The 16,964-nt window shown below is 41.9% G+C and overlaps 1 protein-coding gene across 3 annotated transcripts in view; it reads left to right on the plus strand.

Moving 5' to 3' along the window:
• The window catches only part of LOC121232880 (regulator of G-protein signaling 7-binding protein-like), a 91,051-nt gene that overhangs the window by 11,447 nt on the left and 62,640 nt on the right, over positions 1–16,964 (plus strand). For all 3 annotated transcript variants that reach the window (XM_041121387.1, XM_041121388.1, XM_041121389.1), the window contains exon 2: positions 6,169–6,335. In XM_041121387.1, the coding sequence (XP_040977321.1) occupies positions 6,169–6,335 (167 nt within the window). The remainder of the gene's footprint in view (positions 1–6,168; positions 6,336–16,964) is intronic.

Raw genomic sequence — 16,964 nt, forward strand, 5'->3', positions numbered from 1 at the left:
TTGTCAGGTAAAGGTGGATATAAACCCGTAGACGGCTTAATCGGGCGTATTTCTTTCTCAGGGTTTGGTGGTAGAATAGGTGGCGATGCCTTATTTGGCTCCGGTGTATCTTTTACTGAACCATCCAGTAATGTTATTTTATGACTAGTACAGTCAGAGGGACAATGCGAACAAGATGACTCATTGGTATCGTGTCTGTCCTCATCGCCATTTACCGACACCGATACTTTTGGATTCAGAATCGAATTTGCCTTCGCTGCCACCTTTCTTTCTGCCCATAAGGATCGTATATTGTCAAAAAGCAACCGCCAAGTAATAACCATGTCTTCAGCGTGTCGATCCCCTTTAGAGACTGCATCCCGTAGTTTTGTTCCAATTTCTGCCCAAATATCAGGCTCAAATGCGGTAGCCGTTTCAGCAGGAGAGCCCTGAACTCGGCACCATTTCAATAACCCTCTCACGGAGGATTCAGTATATTGAATTCCTCTCTTAGAGAGTATATGCAGTAGGAGTCTGACTATCGCCCTTTCCTCCGAGGACAAGTTCTGCCCCATACTGCCCCTGGTTGCTCACCTTCCTTTCAGGTGTCTTCTCAGCCTAGGCTCAGCTTCCCTGCTTCAGTCCCGCCGACAGCAGTACCTCCAACCAGGGCTTCTCCTGCCGCATCTTCTGCGCTCTCAGGGCCACGTCGGGGTCACCATTTGCAGGAGGTAGAAATACACGGACGCCTGTAAAGTTGAAAGCAGATGACAGACGACCCTTTATTGCTAAAACACACACATATTTATAATCACATATTCTGCAAAGTCATTGTACACGTGCACAAGTATAGAATATGATTGGTTATACCATCTCTGTACACGCGCATAAACATAAGGCATAATTGGTTGTACCATCTCTGTACACGCGCATAAACATAAGGCATAATTGGTTATACCAACTAAAACATGCGAAACTTGTCTCAGTCTAATTGGTCAACATAAACTGCCGAATTACGGTTCTTTGTGCCAAGTTCCCTTTATCGTGGATTGCGCACTTGTGTTCTTCTGATTGGCTTTATCATCATCTTTCTTCTTTCATGTTTTCTTGTTTGTTCTGCTCAAGGTCTTCTAAAGGCATCTGGAATGCTCTTGTGACTGTTAGCTAAATATGTTCCTACAGGCTACCATAGTCTACTGTTAGCCTCCACTCCCCATTAGACTTTCGCACTGGCCATATGGGGCTATTAAAGGGTGAGCGAGTTTTGCTGATCACTCCTTGGCTCTCCAGTTGACGAATCAACTTGTGGATGGGAATCAGAGTGTCTCGGTTGGTGCAATATTGCCGCCGGTGCACCGTTGTAGTAGCAATCGGCACTTGTTCTTCAACCCTCAGCAACCCCACAGTTGAAGGGTCTTGAGAGAGACCAGGCAGGGTAGACAGCTGTTCAGTGCCCTCCATCTCCAAGGCAGCTATACCAAAAACCCATCGATACCCCTTTGGGTCCTTAAAATACCCTCTCCTGAGATAGTCTATGCCAAGGATGCACAGAGCCTCCGGACCAGTCACAATGGGGTGTTTCTGCCATTCATTCCCAGTTAGGCTTACTTCAGCTTCCAATACAGTTAACTCTTGGGATCCCCCTGTCACACCAGAAATGCAGATGGGTTCTGCCCCTTTATAACTTGATGGCATTAGAGTGCACTGTGCGCCGGTGTCTACTAGAGCCTTATACTCCTGTGGGTCTAACGTGCCAGGCCATCGAATCCACACAGTCCAACAGACCCAGTTATTCCCTTTCTCCACCTGGCTGGAGGCAGGGCCCCTCTAATTCTGGTCAGAGTGTCTATTACCCACTTCTCGTAAAATTGGCTCAGAAGTCCCTTCAAAAGGATCAGAAATGAGATCAGCCCTTCTACTCTGTTTGGAAACTGGAGTGGCATTTTTCCTGGGAGAATCCCCTTTTGTGGTGGTTTTTCCTCGCAGCTCACGTACCTGTGCATTTAGGGCCGAGGTAGGTTTTCCATCCCATTTCCTCATGTCTTCTCCATGGTCACATCATAGGTAAAACCAGAGGACACGTCGTGGTGTGTACCTTCTATATTCTGTCTCTCTTGGGTAGAGGAACGCTCACTCCTAATAGCTGAGACATTGGTCCTTACAGGTGGGCAATAGGACATATCCTCTTTGAATTGTTGGAAATCCTCGGACAGCTTCTCCACAGCCGAAATGCAGGCTTGTAGGGAGGAGGAGAGATTTTCTTCGTATTGACGGAGTTGGCGAGCCACTTCATCCACTGTCGGTGCCTCTTCGTCTTTCCAGGTCATTATTGCCAGTGAGTTGGCATAGGACGATGGTGCGCTCCGTACAAATTTCCGCCACATGGGTCGTGTGCATTGGACTTCGTCTGGATCTTTGGGTAATTGTGGGTTGTCCGGGTCATGATGAATCGTCTCTAGCATGGCTAATTCCCTCAGATATTGGATACCTTTTTCCATGGTGGTCCACTTGCTTGATTGACATATAACATCTTCCTTAAAGGGGTACCTTTCCTTCACACTTGACAGGAATCACCTCCAGAGGCTGAGGGCTTGTGTCCCTTTTCCAATTGCCTTGTCAATGCCACCTTCCCTGGCAAGTGATCCCAGCTGCTTGGCTTCCCTACCTTCTAATTCCAAGCTATTAGCCCCATTGTCCCAGCATCGGAGGAGCCAGGTGATAATGTGCTCTGCCTGGATGACGGCTGAAATCTTTTCGCATATCCCGCAGGTCACTCAAGGATAGGGATCGGGTTATTTACCTCTGGTTCTGCCTCTTCCTCCTGTTCCCGTGATGACCCTGGCTCATCTTCATCGTTCGCTAAGTGAACTGATTTTTTTGTCTATTTCTTCTTGTGTATGGGGGCAACTGATACTGGTGCGGGTTGGTTCACTGTTTCAGCTGCAGTGCCTTTTGCTGGGGTTGGAGGGGCTGCAGGGCCAGTCACCGGGGTTGGAGGGGCTGCACTGCCTGGTGCAGGGGTTGGAGGGGCTGCAGTGCCTGTCGTCTTGTTGTTAGATCTAGAGACCTTCTCTTCCCCTTGAGGATACTGAGTGGTGTTGAACAGGGCTCTATAGGCATGGGCCAGGCCCCAGCACATTGCAGGGATTTGCATCTCTCTGGAGTTGCCAGGGTGACAGCATACCTTTTCCAAATATTTTACTAGTTCTTCTGGATTCTGCACTTGTTCAGAGGTGAATTTCCAAAACATTGGAGGTGCCCACTTTCCTAGGTACTTGCCCATACTACCCCACACACCCTGCCACTCATAATTATCCAGCATCGGGGCAGATCTCTGGGTGATCTTCTTCAATATTTGTTTAACCTTAAACAAGACCTGAACCACATTCAGGAACATGCTGGTTCGTAGCAATAGGACCATGCTGGTCTCAACATCCCAAGGGTATTCAAATTTCCCAAAATTCTCAAACACCATTGTAACTAGACTGGAGGAGAAGGGAAAGGGGAGGAAGGGTGTCTCGCCCATAGATTGGCTCTCCGAGGAGGAAAGGTAGATGGTGTAATTATTAATAGTTTCCCACAGATGGCTCCCGAAGTATAGAGGTGATGACAATGCTGAGTGCAAATACCGGATTAATTCCACAACTGATGGCTTTATCATACCATAAACCAGTGTTATACAATACATCAAAGCGAAAACCTTAATCCACCTCCCACGGATGATAAGCAGCAGAAGAGGGACTACATACAGCAAGCGAGGTGATACATAACAGAACTTTAAAACCCAGAGCAACAACTCTAAGAACACATAAATCAACATAATGACCAGCAACTATTAGACCAATATAATGAATGCTTATAACAATTTTGTTTTAACGAGCTCTGGTCAGGTTTGTCGTTATCTCAACCCTTCGGGCCCCACGTTGGGCGCCAAAATGGACTGTCGTGGTTTAACCCCAGCCAGCAACTAAGCACCACGCAGCTGCTCACTCACTCCCCCCCGACCCAGTGGGATGGGGAGAGAATCGGGAAAAAGAAGTAAAACTCGTGGGTTGAGATAAGAACGGTTTAATAGAACAGAAAGGAAGAAACTAATGATGATAATAATAACAATAGTAAAATGACAATAATAATAATAAAAGGATTGGAATGTAAAAAACAAGTGATGCACAATGCAATTGCTCACCACCCACCGACCGATGCCCAGTTAGTTCCTGAGCCGCGATCCCTCCCACCCCCACTGCCCCCAGTTTATATACTAGACATGATGCCACATGGTATGGAATACCCTGTTGGCCACTTTGGGTCAGCTGTCCTGGCTGTGTCCCCTTCCAAATTCTTGTGCCTCTCTACCCTTCTTGCTGCCTGGGCATAAGAAGCTGAAAAATCCTTGACTTTAGACTAAACACTACTTAGCAACAACTGAAAACATCAGTGTTATCAACATTCTCCTCATACTGAACCCAAAACATAGCACTATACCAGCTACTAGGAAGACAGTTAACTCTATCCCAGCCAAAACCAGGACAACTGATTAGAAATAAAATATGATTTACAGATGGATTGTCAAGATGCAGTAAGATTCAGGAGATAAAACCAATGGTTTTTTTCTTTTTCTCTGTCTCAATGCTGCAACATCAGTATGGTTTTGTTTTCATTGGCAATGCTGAGGTGGCTAAATGTGTCCTCTATTTAGACAGGGGATATCAGGTGAGAACTGGCAAAATGTGTCTGGTGCAACCAATTACCATTTGCAGGATGAGACGCTTTTCTGTTTTTCTTAATGCAGAATAATTACACTATAACAGAACATAGTACAATTTTTTTTTCTCCATTGCTTTCATGCATCCTCTACAGAAGGAGAGAGTTGAAGCTCGGTTTAGCAGAGTGCAAGTATTGTGCCTGGGACTGTTTGGTGTGTGCTTTTTTTGTTTGTTTGTTTTGGGGGTGTTTTTTTGCAGATGTATCAGAATGCATTGGGATTGTTTTGCTGCTCCAGAAGCAGAGGAACCTATTTGCTACTGTTACAATGAAATTTAAGAAAGCATGGCCCAAAAATGAGTCCTGATACTATTCTCAGTTATACAGAGTAATTACAGTGGGATGCATGAAGAGCCAGAATGTCGCAGAAGTGACTCATTTATTTTCTGAGTATGAGAATTTGAGGGCTTGACTTTATAATTTGGTAGATCTGATAGAATCCAGGTGCCAGATCCAGGTTTTTAGCATGCTTGTATGTTGGGATATGTTGAATTCTTGGTGGTAATGAAAGCTGCAGAATTATGAGCAGTTACTCTTGTCTGGTTTTTTGTAGTTTGGAAATTGAGGTCAAATTAGCAAAACAAAGATAAATAAATATTCTGTTCTATTGCTCCCTGCCTTCCACCCTTGCCACCATGTGGAGCAAGTGGTCTGATGTGCTTTCTTTCAGAAGACAGCAAATGCTTTATTTCCTTAAAATATAATCCCACATAGGTGGAACTAAACAATAATGATCTTTCCATCACTGTAAAAGTTACCCATTTATCCAATAGCATCCATGTGTATCTGCTGGACATTAGATTTCTGTGAAAAGGTTGAAGTGTTTATTTACTTCTTTGTTTCACCCCCCACACACATAGGAAAAAGTGCTTTCTAGAATCCTAACTGGAAAGTGCCTATCTGGTACATCTTCTCAGCTAATAGCTTCTGATCAGTTTTAAGTCTGAAAGTTGGGTTAGAGGCCAGTGACAGAACAGAAATCATTACAAAATAAATTAACAAAATCTCCACTGTAAAAGCAAATGCTACATTACAATCCCTAAATGTGCTGTTAATCAGGAAGCAGGAGGAGCAAAGGCAATCATTTCTGGAGATATTTTTGTCTCATAATAGCAAAAAATAACCTCATGCTACTAGTAAAACAGATGGTTTTTTGTCTGCTTAATATTTAAGACTAATAACTCAAACACTTTCAGAGATTAAAAGCAGAAACACTACTTTCCTGCAAATGAACATTTATAGCTCACAGAAGAGGCAGCTGGCATGGAGGCCCTAATCATTTACTAAATCTTAGGCACTTGATCCTGTATGCCATGAAATTGGGAGCAGCAGGAACAAATCCTAGATTGGGCATGTTTTTTAAAAACTTGATTGTTTTTATCAGTGTAGTTAAATGTCTCATGTAAGTAAATCCTCTTTGTTTTTCAGCTTGTCCAGGAGTTCAATACCCAGGTGGCTCTATACCAGGAGCTGGTCATTTCCATTGGGGATGTCTCAGTCACCTGTCCATCTCTGCATGCGGAAACGCACAAAACTCGAACCCGAGGATGTGAGATGGCCTATCAGGTTCATCAAAAACTAGCAGCAGTTTCTGGGTAGGAGTCTACTTACATTTAATTAAAGCTTTACTGATATGCACATCTTTAATAAATACTACATTGAGGAAACTTTCAGCAAAAGCATTAACTTGTGTTTCTGTTTTAGGCATAGAGATATATGACCACAAATCCTACATGATGCTCATATCCTTATGATAGTGAAATTTTGGGTCAAATCCTGGTCCCCTGTGGTGGGTTGACCCTGGCTGGATGCCAGGTGCCCACCAAAACCGCTCTATCACTCCCCTTCCTCAGCTGGGTGGGGGAGAGAAAATATAACAAAGGGCTCGTGGGTCGAGATAAGGACAGGGGGAGATCACTCAGCAATTACCGTCACTGGCAAAACAGACTCGACTTGGGGAAGATTAACTTAATTTATTACAAATCAACCAGAGCAGGGTAATGAGAAATAGAACCAAATCTTAAAACACCTTCCCCCCACCCCTCCCTTCTTCCCGGGCACAACTTCACTCCCAAATTCTCTACCTCCTCCCCCAAGCGGGAGGAATGGGGGTTGCAGTCAGTTCATCATACGTTGTCTCTGCTGCTCCTTCCTCCTCAGGGGCAGGACTCATCACATTCTTCCCCTGCTCCAGCATGGGGTCCCTCCCACAGGAGACAGTCCTCCACAAACTTCTCCAATGTGAGTCCTTCCCACGGGCTACAGTTCTTCACAAACTGCTCCAGCATGGGTCCCTTCCACGGCATGCAGTCCTTCAGGAGCACACTGCTCCAGCGTGGGTCCCTCGCGGGGTCACAAGTCCTGCCAGCAAACCTGCTCCAGCATGGGCTTCCCACAGGGTCACAGCCTTTTTTGGGCATCCACCTGCTCCGGCGTGGGGTCCTCCATGGGCTGCAGGTGGATATCTGCTCCACTGTGGACCTCCATGGGCTGCATGGGGACAGCCTGCCTCACCATGGTCTTCACCACGGGCTGCAGGGGAATCTCTGCTCCGACGCCTGGAGCATCTCCTCCCCCTCCTTCTTCACTGACCTTGGTGTCTGCAGGGCTGTTTCTCTTACATGTTCTCACTCTCTCCGGCTGCAGTTTCTGTGTCCACCGCAACTTTTTTCCCTTCTTAAATATGTTATCACTGAGGCACTACCACTGTTGCTGATTGGCTCGGCCTTGGCCAGCGGCGGGTCTGTCTTGGAGCCGGCTGGTATTGGCTCTGTCAGACATAGGGGTAGCTTCTAGCAGCTTCTCACAGAAGCCACCCCTGTAGCCCCCCCTGCTACCAAAACCTTGCCATGCAAACCCAATGCATCCCCTTACCAAGATGGTATCTTACTAATTTCACTGGATGCTTTTATGTAAGATGAACAGGATTTTACTCTGTATCACTAGACAAAAAGATCAAGGGAGAAGCCTTGCCTTTCAGGGGTGAAATAGCAATAGATTTCTGCCCAATCCTTCACTGAGTATACCTAATTGAACAGTTAGAGTCAACTAATTCAGCTTAACTGGAGACTTAGCAAAATTGGAGGAAAAGAATTAGGTGAAAATTACGGAAGCGGGGGGAATACAAATACTATTGTGAAAACTTGTGTTTACATTCTACATGTTTTTCAATCCTTACTTGTGTTGAAATGAGGATTGAAGCTTTGCCAGCATAATGTTTGAATTTATTCTTTGACGGACTTAGTGTATTACATTATATACATTCCTTTCCATGGTGACAGAATGTATCATCACATATTTGAGACTATGCCTCAGTACAAGATAAACCAGGATAAATAGCTGTATCTTACAAAATGTGAATTCATGCTGCTTACATGAAATCTAATTATTTGTGGGTTCTTCACAGTATGGTGACTGGGGCATTTGTATTAACACATGTATCTCCTGTGTTTTGTCTCTCTGACCACACTTCATCAGAGCTTTCTGCACCTGCCTTATCCAACATAATCCATTGTGTGCCACTGGAAAAAATCTTTCTTTTTTTTGCAGCTCTGCCTAATCCCCATTGAAGTTTTTTCATCAGTTTAATGTATATGAGAAATCTGTCATAGGTTTAGTATATAAGGGAAGGCCACACTAAAAAGCTAAACAGAAAAAAACACTGGTTGGTCATTTTAGTAGAACTTTTAACATTTTCATATGTGATTTTGTGGAAAGACTCTTAAGTTGATATTACAGCCTCTGATTTGTTCCTCAAACAAAATACATGCTTTTAAGTTACTAAAGTCTGTGAGAATTAAAAAAAACCAGACCAACCACAAGATACAGTTCTTTTTAACCAGTGTATACTACCTCAACATTGTAGCACTGAAAATGTGGAAACAAACAAACAACAGTGAAATTGATCTTGTGCACTTTCAGACTCAAAGGAGAGACTAATACAAACCAAAATAATACATCTGAATAGCAGAACCTAACTTGGATTTTTTTTTTTCCCATAAAGAAAACCATAGACACATGCTCATTTAGAAGTATGGAGTTTTTTTAAGTAATCATTTCACAGTTGGGAGTCTGTCATATGCACAAAGATGTCCTGAAGGTTGTGCAGATGCTACAAGATTGACATTTAGCTAATCTAAACCTGTTTTAAATAACTATGATAATAATGTGATATCCATAACAACTGGTAGGTGTTAGAAATCCTCTGGAAATTACTTGTTTAGTTTGACAGACATTTTACAAGATGTGCTTCACATCTTCACCCTCCTATAGCTGAGGAAAGCCATGTGAGCCAACTTAACTTTTTTGGTGTATCTGTGAGGAAAGATGGGAGATGAAGGTGCAGTAAGGCTTCAGTGTTGAAAACAAATAGAAGGAGAAGAGAAATAGTCTCAGAGGTTCAGTCTTTAATTCAGCAGGAAGAGCGATGCAGTGCATATGGCATAGGATCTGGAATGGGAACCTAATTTGGTAGGAAGAAAAAGTATCAGGAAGAAAAATATTTAGGGACATGAATGTATTAAATCATCTCCAGTATTAAATAGTCAGGAGGATAGTCAGGAGGGTAGTGTATTGCTCAGAAATCACTGGTAGTCAGCAGATGGGACAGACTCATTTAGTTCACTGCTTTAGTTCAAAATGCATAGCACTGCACTGTGCGAACTCCTGGGTAAGACAACCAATTCAATTTTCCAAAGCTTGTTAAAGAAAGTCTATTACTTTCCCAGCCAGAGAGAATAATAACAATTAGCTAATTATGTTACTAGACTATAAAATTTCATTACAGATCAGCATTCTATTAGTTAAGGTCATCAATAATATTCAGTTAGTCTCTAAGTGACCTGAGCTGTTGCAGGGCACTGAGTTTCTTTCAAGAAGTTGGCATTGCTGTCTCAGACAACATTAAGTTCATTAATCTTGTTTGTGCTGATGTCTTCCTTGGAAAATTAGCAGACAGCTTCATTTTATGCTTCCTGTTTGAATACATCAGGATTTGAGACTCTTAAATGCACTTCTGATTCAGGCAGCTACAAGAGGCACCTATTTCCCTTCATAACTCACCTGTTCTACCAGACTAGGGAAGATAACAAAGAGGAAAGGTGCAAAGACTCAGAAGGAAAGAAACAGGAACAGATCCACTAGTGCTGAGAAAGGCAGCTCTGGAAGAAAATTTGGGAACTGTGGGAAGGGAAAGAAATGCTGAGGTGGAGATAATACATTAGGAACTGAACAGGATAGAAGAAGTTATGAGGAGGAAAAAACTTTGATCATGGGCATATCAGTTCTGGAATATTAGATGGACATTAGAGTAGGACAGTGGTGTCATATGAACAAGAAGAGAAGACTGCAGTTGTAGCTGTAGAAAAAGTATACACTGATAAGCCATCAAAAAGAAATTCAGCTAGGGAAATGGAGGGAGTGAAAGCCACACTTACATTTTAAAAACCGAGAGAAAGAAAAACAAAGGAGATGATGGTGACAAAGATAAGGAAGTAGCAAGGAAACATAAAACCTTACAAAGTCTGTACTGGATTAGACCATATTACCCCAGCTAGCCCAAATCTGACAGCTGCCAGTAGCAGAGATTTTGTAAAAAAGCATATAAAAAACAGGCTGTGCATAGAATGATGCCTTCCCTAGTATACTTGCTACTTCCCAGCAAACAGTAGTTTAGGGGTTTTCTGAGCCAAAGGCTGCATCTGAACAATTTGTATCTGACAAATATGAGCTCTCACAGAAGATTTCAGGATTTGTCTAAATATGAAGGTCTTTTACTCAGAAAATGCTGAGGATGAATAATGACATATTTACACTGTGGTGTGTTTAAAAATGTCACAAATCAATTAAAAAGATTAAGTTTATTGAGAAGGGAAACTTCAGATTCCATCTCTAGCCTAATAGGGCCTCATAGCTATTATACTCTCTTCTTAACTTGCTCTCTTATGTATTTTTCTTGTAGAAATAGGTGAAGTTTTATCAAAGAGCAGATGCATGCCTGAGATTAACAACGCTATCATGGCTTTCAGGGAATAAAGATTAGAAATAAAAATATTTTAAATTGAAATATTCTAGTTATAGCTGATGATCTTTTAAGAATGCAAGTCAAATTAAACTCTTCTTTCAGTGTTGGTATTCTCAGGACTTCAGGTCAATTCCTGCTCAACACACTCATACTATAAATTCTTAGTGATTTTTAATGAGACTGTCTCTGCGGCGATTGAATCAAGTGCTCAAGCTCTCAGTGCAAGATTCCCTTTATTTCACAAAAGGATCAAACTTATATATGTTTCAACAAAGATCCAGAAAGAACTAACAGCATACAGCCAATACTACTAACACAGGAGGGCATATCTGGCCCAGCTGGGATGTTTGCCAGTCCTCAGAACAGTTAAAGATAAAAACATTCCATAGACATACTCGTGGCTGTCTTCAGCCACATCTTCCCAGGCCTACACAAGGCCATCCTCCAACCTGACCTTGTAAAACTAGTTCTTCAAAGGCTTGGCAAACATGCAGCACAACAAATTCTAACGGTCACTCTTGAAAACAAATGCCAGGTGTTCTGAGCTGCTCCCACAACTGTCTTCTGAAGAAAGTGAGCAAGGTTTGGTTCTTTCATTACATTTTCTGCTGTATTCATTTATCAGAAATTGAATGTCTTGAATTACATTGTGCACCCTTGCAGTATCAGAAGTCATGGTCAAAACTGGAGAAAGTAAAGCAGCAAGAAAATGTGTCGGCATGATTTTTTTCCAAAGGAAAAGAAAGGAAAAATACTTGGAACAACAGGAAGATGAAAACAAAATGTGCAAATCTGTTTTGAAAGAGGATCTGCTTTATGGGATGATAAAGACTGGTGATATTTTAGAAGTCATCAAATAGAGAGACAGCTTTATAGATGAAGTACACTATGTTTGGGATGTAAACAGAAAGATAACTCAGAACTGTATTTTAAGATACAGGTCTGCACAATTGTGTACACATTTTTGTAAATGTCCCTTTCATATTCTCAAGCACTTGATATGCTTACATAATGCAAGTACTTCTGTGTGCACTTGGCACAGTGAAACCAGAACTGGCAGTGTCTTTGTGCCAGTCTGATATATATGTTGACAGTGGCTTTTTTTCATGAAATGAAACTGTGTGAGGAGCCCAGGGGTGCATGGCAATGTACATCTGTGTGAACCTAGCTTTGAAAGCGGTTGTCCTCTGTTGTTCAGACTGGCGTTGCAAAGTCCTGACTCTAGGGAGGAATAAACCCATATGCCCATACAGGCTGGGGGCCAAGCACCTGGAAAGTAGCTTTGCAGAAAAGAACTTGGGGGTTCTGGTGAACACCAAGCTGAACATGAGCCAGCACTGTACCCTTGTGGCAACGAGGGCCAACAGCCTCCTATGCTACATTAGGAAGTGTTGCCAGCAGGTCAGGGGAGTTGATTCTTCCCCTCTACTCAGCACTGTTGAGGCCATATCAGGAGTACTGTGTCCAGTTCTGGGCTCCCTAGTAGAAAAGAGAAAGGGACATACTGGAGCGGGTCTAGTCAATGGCCATGAAGATGATTAAGAGCACGCAGCATCTGACATACAAGGAGAGGCTGACGGACCTGGGATTGTTTAGCTTGGAGAAGAGAAGGCTTGGAAGGGGGATCTTATCAGTGTGTATAAATACCTGATGGGATAGCATAAAGAAGACACAGCCAGACTCTTCTCAGTGGTATCTAGTGATAGGACAACAGGCAGTGGGCACAAATTGAAATACAGGAAATTTGATTTAAACATTTTTAAACCCCCTTTTTTACTGCAAGGTTGGTAGAATATTGGAACAGGTGCCCAGAGAGGTTGTGGAATCTCCTTGGAGATACTCAGAACTCAACTGGACATGGTCCTTAGTGACCTGCTCCAGTTGACACTGCTTTGAGCAGGGGGGTTAGACTAGATTGGCTCTAGATGTTCCTTCTAGCCTGTGACAAAAGTTACCGTAAATCTTCTCATTGGGAAAATTCCAAGATAATGTTTCCTTATTTTACATTGGGGTGCATCTGTTACTTTTATAATACAGTTGTTACATGTAACTTCCCCTGAATTCAAGAAAAGTTAAAGAAGTAGACCTAAAAATCACATCCTGATTGCATTCCCTTCTTTGTTGCAGTGCATAGAAATGTTACCATGGTGCTGCTTTAAGTATGTAGTTTCAGTTAATTTCTACTTTTGTTTTCCTTTGCAATCTACAGTAGATTTCTGATGTTTTCATTAAGCAATAGAGGGTAATTTCTCAGACCTAATTAATATTAGATCAGTTCCTAAGGTTGTTTTAAAACACTCTATTGACACACAGTTGTGGCCAAATTTTTATTAAAATGTCTGAATTTTCCCCAAATTATGACACTTTAAAATGATTATCTGCTTTCTAAAGCACACAAGCAAACAAAAAAGGCTGCTCCAAAATATTTTACAAATTAAGAGAAAAGGAGACTTAAGGCTTATAACATAATGAGAGCTGCATTCAGACAGACATAATAGAAACCATTTTCACTGTTTAACTTAAGATGTTAAATAAAGCACTGCTGGCAGGCAGTATAGCTGAGCAGAAACAAAACATAGCAACACTTAGCTCAACAGGGAAGAATTTTTATAATCATGAATCAAAAATAAGGTAATGCCAGCAGATAGAGCAACAAACTAGAGCTCTGCCCAAGCTAGATACCAAACATGCAGCATGTATGGAGATCTCTGCCCTCCCTAGATGTCTTTGCAGTCACTGCTATTGTACTCCTCTAACCATGTGTGCCAGAGGTGGGGAGAGTGATGTTAATGTTGATCCTTAGAGTTCTGAATTACAGGCACTGCCCCTGTATCCTACCTGAGTTACAGTTAGCATTGTTTCAACAGCCAGATGAAAAGTTAAGAATAAGGTAAGTGCTTCACAGAGGTTGCACCATGATAACCAGAATGTGGCCTGTTGAGAATATAATTAAATATTAAAAATAATGTAATGACATGTAAGAAAACAAAGCAAGCAGTCAATATTCACTGCAAGAATCGATACTGTTATACGTGGCATACCAACAGCATAATGCTCCCTGAATTCATATGGGTTTTTTTTGCCAAAATATTGCAGATATTTAAAATATTAAGAACTTAAAAATCTGACCTTAAAAATCCTATTAAGTAAGTACAAAATGTTGAGATTCTGCACTTGTGAAAACTGCGGGAAATAGAAAACTTCCCATTTGCACTCACAGGCGTATACTACAACTCATCTCAGTAAGTTGTTCCAATCTGGCAGGCCAGATCCCACAATTCTTACAGTCAAGGCTTACCTGCAAGTTACCTTACTCAGCAAGTTGTCCTGATGACTTGACTGGGACTGTTCAAAATGAGAAAAGTCAGTGAGATCATTTTCTCCCTCCAAAGAAGAGTTTTCAGGATCTGGAGCAAGTTCATTACTGAGCATTCTTATCATATAAAGTTTCATTTTCCCTCAACCTTTACATTCAGCTTCTGTAAACATTTACCGTAACTTTCCTAAATGCTTACAATTTTCTTGTGATTTTGAGCATATCAGATTCTAGGGGCAAATTCTGACTGTGTTTTTTCTACTCTGTTTGTAATATCTTCACTGATTTCTTAGTCATGAAGTGACTCCAGACTTACTACTGTATATCAGAGATTGCACCTATTCCAGTGACTCAAATCCTATTTTTGACTAATGGGAGTTGGTCTACATGGGAATGTTTTGGGAAGTAAGCTCAGATACAGATATTTTGTGAACATACTCTTTATGGACAAATTAGTGCACGATAAGTATACCATATCTTACTCTTTTCTCAAGAGGATAAGACACACATACATTGCTCTCACTAGTTTCCATTGCAAAAAATTCTCTAATTATACAAGCTATGTGCATCTAAAATGATGGAAAGGGACATTGAAATACTAAGACCATTTTCTGTGGAACTGAGTTAAGGTGGGTTCTGTTGTTGAGAATAAAATCTATTTACTCAATTTAAGTTGCAAGTAGAAAAAGAAATCTTTTAAGACATGCCTCAAGTTCTAATAGGTGAATTCAGAAAGCAAATAATGGAGGAGAAAACAAGGTTACTTACTAAAACTAGAGTTCTCAAAATAGCTAATTCCACAGACTCACTTTTGCTTTGTACCTTTGTCTTTGGAACTGTGCTCTAATAGGCAGTTGGGACTTAAAGATACAAGGTATTTATATCTCCCTTTATAGATCTGTCTTTCATAACTGGGGGCCAGATTTAGTAAAGGGCAAACCTATCTAAAATTGAATTTAGCATTTACTTTTCTATGTCCAAAACAGCAATTCCGAAAAGCCTGAAAGTTCTACATCTGCAGTGACACCATGTAACTTAGTTTTGACAAAGTGAAGAGCTTAGCACCTTGCTTAATGGTAAATCTAATCAGCAGGCAGAAGTGAGGCATTCTTGCTTGTCCAAGCTCTAACGAGCTTGATCCCATAGGCGCTGCCAGAGCATCCTCAGAGCCTAACACACACTGACAATTTTGAACTCCTCATAAAACACAGTGGCACCTGCCACTTTCTTTTAAACCAAAGCTGAAGGTAAGTCAACTTAATTTCTAGAACACTTGCACCTACCTCCCATAAAAATGCCCTGACTTCCAGATTACAGATGGGGGGAAGTGGGAGATAAAAGCAAGATGGCCATCATCTTTGTCAGTCACTTATTTGTCCCTTTCTTCCATCTCACACTCAACCAGCACATTCACAGCACCTCCCAGTGCAGCACTGCCACTGCTGAGACACTCAAGGACTGCACATGCTGGGTAAGGCAGGCAGGTAAGCCTGCCTCTTATGTGAAGGGTCCTCTGACAGAAGAGAAGCTGTGTCCCAGCCCAGCAGCCAGGGACTCTGCCCCATGCTCAAGGATCACCACAATTAGGCATATTCTCCCTGGCAGAAATAGAGCACTGTAGCTTTTCCTCTGTGACATGACCTGAAACTGTGAGGTAATTGCAGTGAAGGAGGGGGCACATTGCCATCATCTGACCCAGTGGGCAGAGTATTGTGCACAAGGGAGCAAAATGGTGTAGAAGTCTGCAGTCTATTTGTGTTTCAAGCAGTGCCAGTGTGGGTAAACATTGAAGACTGTTAAGGAACTTCCTTGGTGGTAAGGAGAACTTGTATTCTAGTCCTTGCTCCAATGATTTTTTCTGTGTTTTAAGCAGATAAACCACATAAAGATGCAGGGGAGCAGAGATCCAGAACTCACATGAGTATTTTTCAGCATTCTTCATCTTTAGCCTGGTGAACTGTAAAGTCATCTACACAGTACCTTGGTCTAGGGTTGTAGTAGGCTGCAGGTTTAGGGTGGTTTGGCTTCCATTTTGACATGGCTTCTGCATTCAGCACTCCATTCTGGGTCTCAAACTCCAACCTGGAAGAGGATACCAAAAAGTAAGGTGCTGCTGTATTTTAAGTCCTCCACTGGAACTCTCTTCTCTGCTATGCATGAGCAGCATTCCACTATGGTTAGATTCCAGGGGGTTTGTCTCTCTAAATCTAACTTGGGGAGAGTGGAGTATTCTGGCCATAGGTGAGCCTATGTATCTGTAGCAATGGTTGAAATAACTACTGTTTTACACTCTTGTTTTGAGCTATACAAACCTTTTACATCACAAAACTGAAGTTAAGGAAAACAACATATGTAGCCAGAGAGATATGGGGACTGAATTAGTTTGGCAGGGTCCCTTTAGAAATGCTGTAGCATCGGAGCTGACATTGTTCAGACAATTCAATGTTTCTGCAAGCATTCTCTAACTTCATACCCTTCTCTTGCCCCATTTTGTCCTTCCTTCAGAATACCTGCTATCACTGTTGGACATAAAAAGCTTTTCAGACTTCTATGAAAGCAATTTTCTTAGGGAGTAATCAGCCAGAGGATCCAGCTGTTAGGTACATATATAGAAACAGGAAATGTGGGGATTTTGAAAAGCCTACAAAACTTAAGTGTTGACTCTTTTTTTGACAGTTGCTGTTACCTTCACTTCACTCCAAATTTTCTTATACCCTCTTCTCCCTTGTTGTCATCCTTTTCTTCAGTGTTTCTGATTCTTTCTTTTTTTTCCCCATAGCCCATCTCCAAACAGTAATGAAATTAATAACACATTTGCTGCTGTCATATTAACTATTTGGAAACTTTTCAGGGCAGAGACCTGAATGTACTTTATATAACAACAAG

Source organism: Aquila chrysaetos, assembly GCF_900496995.4.
Source record: "Aquila chrysaetos chrysaetos chromosome W unlocalized genomic scaffold, bAquChr1.4 W_unloc_1, whole genome shotgun sequence".
Classification (NCBI taxonomy): Eukaryota; Metazoa; Chordata; class Aves; order Accipitriformes; family Accipitridae; genus Aquila; species Aquila chrysaetos.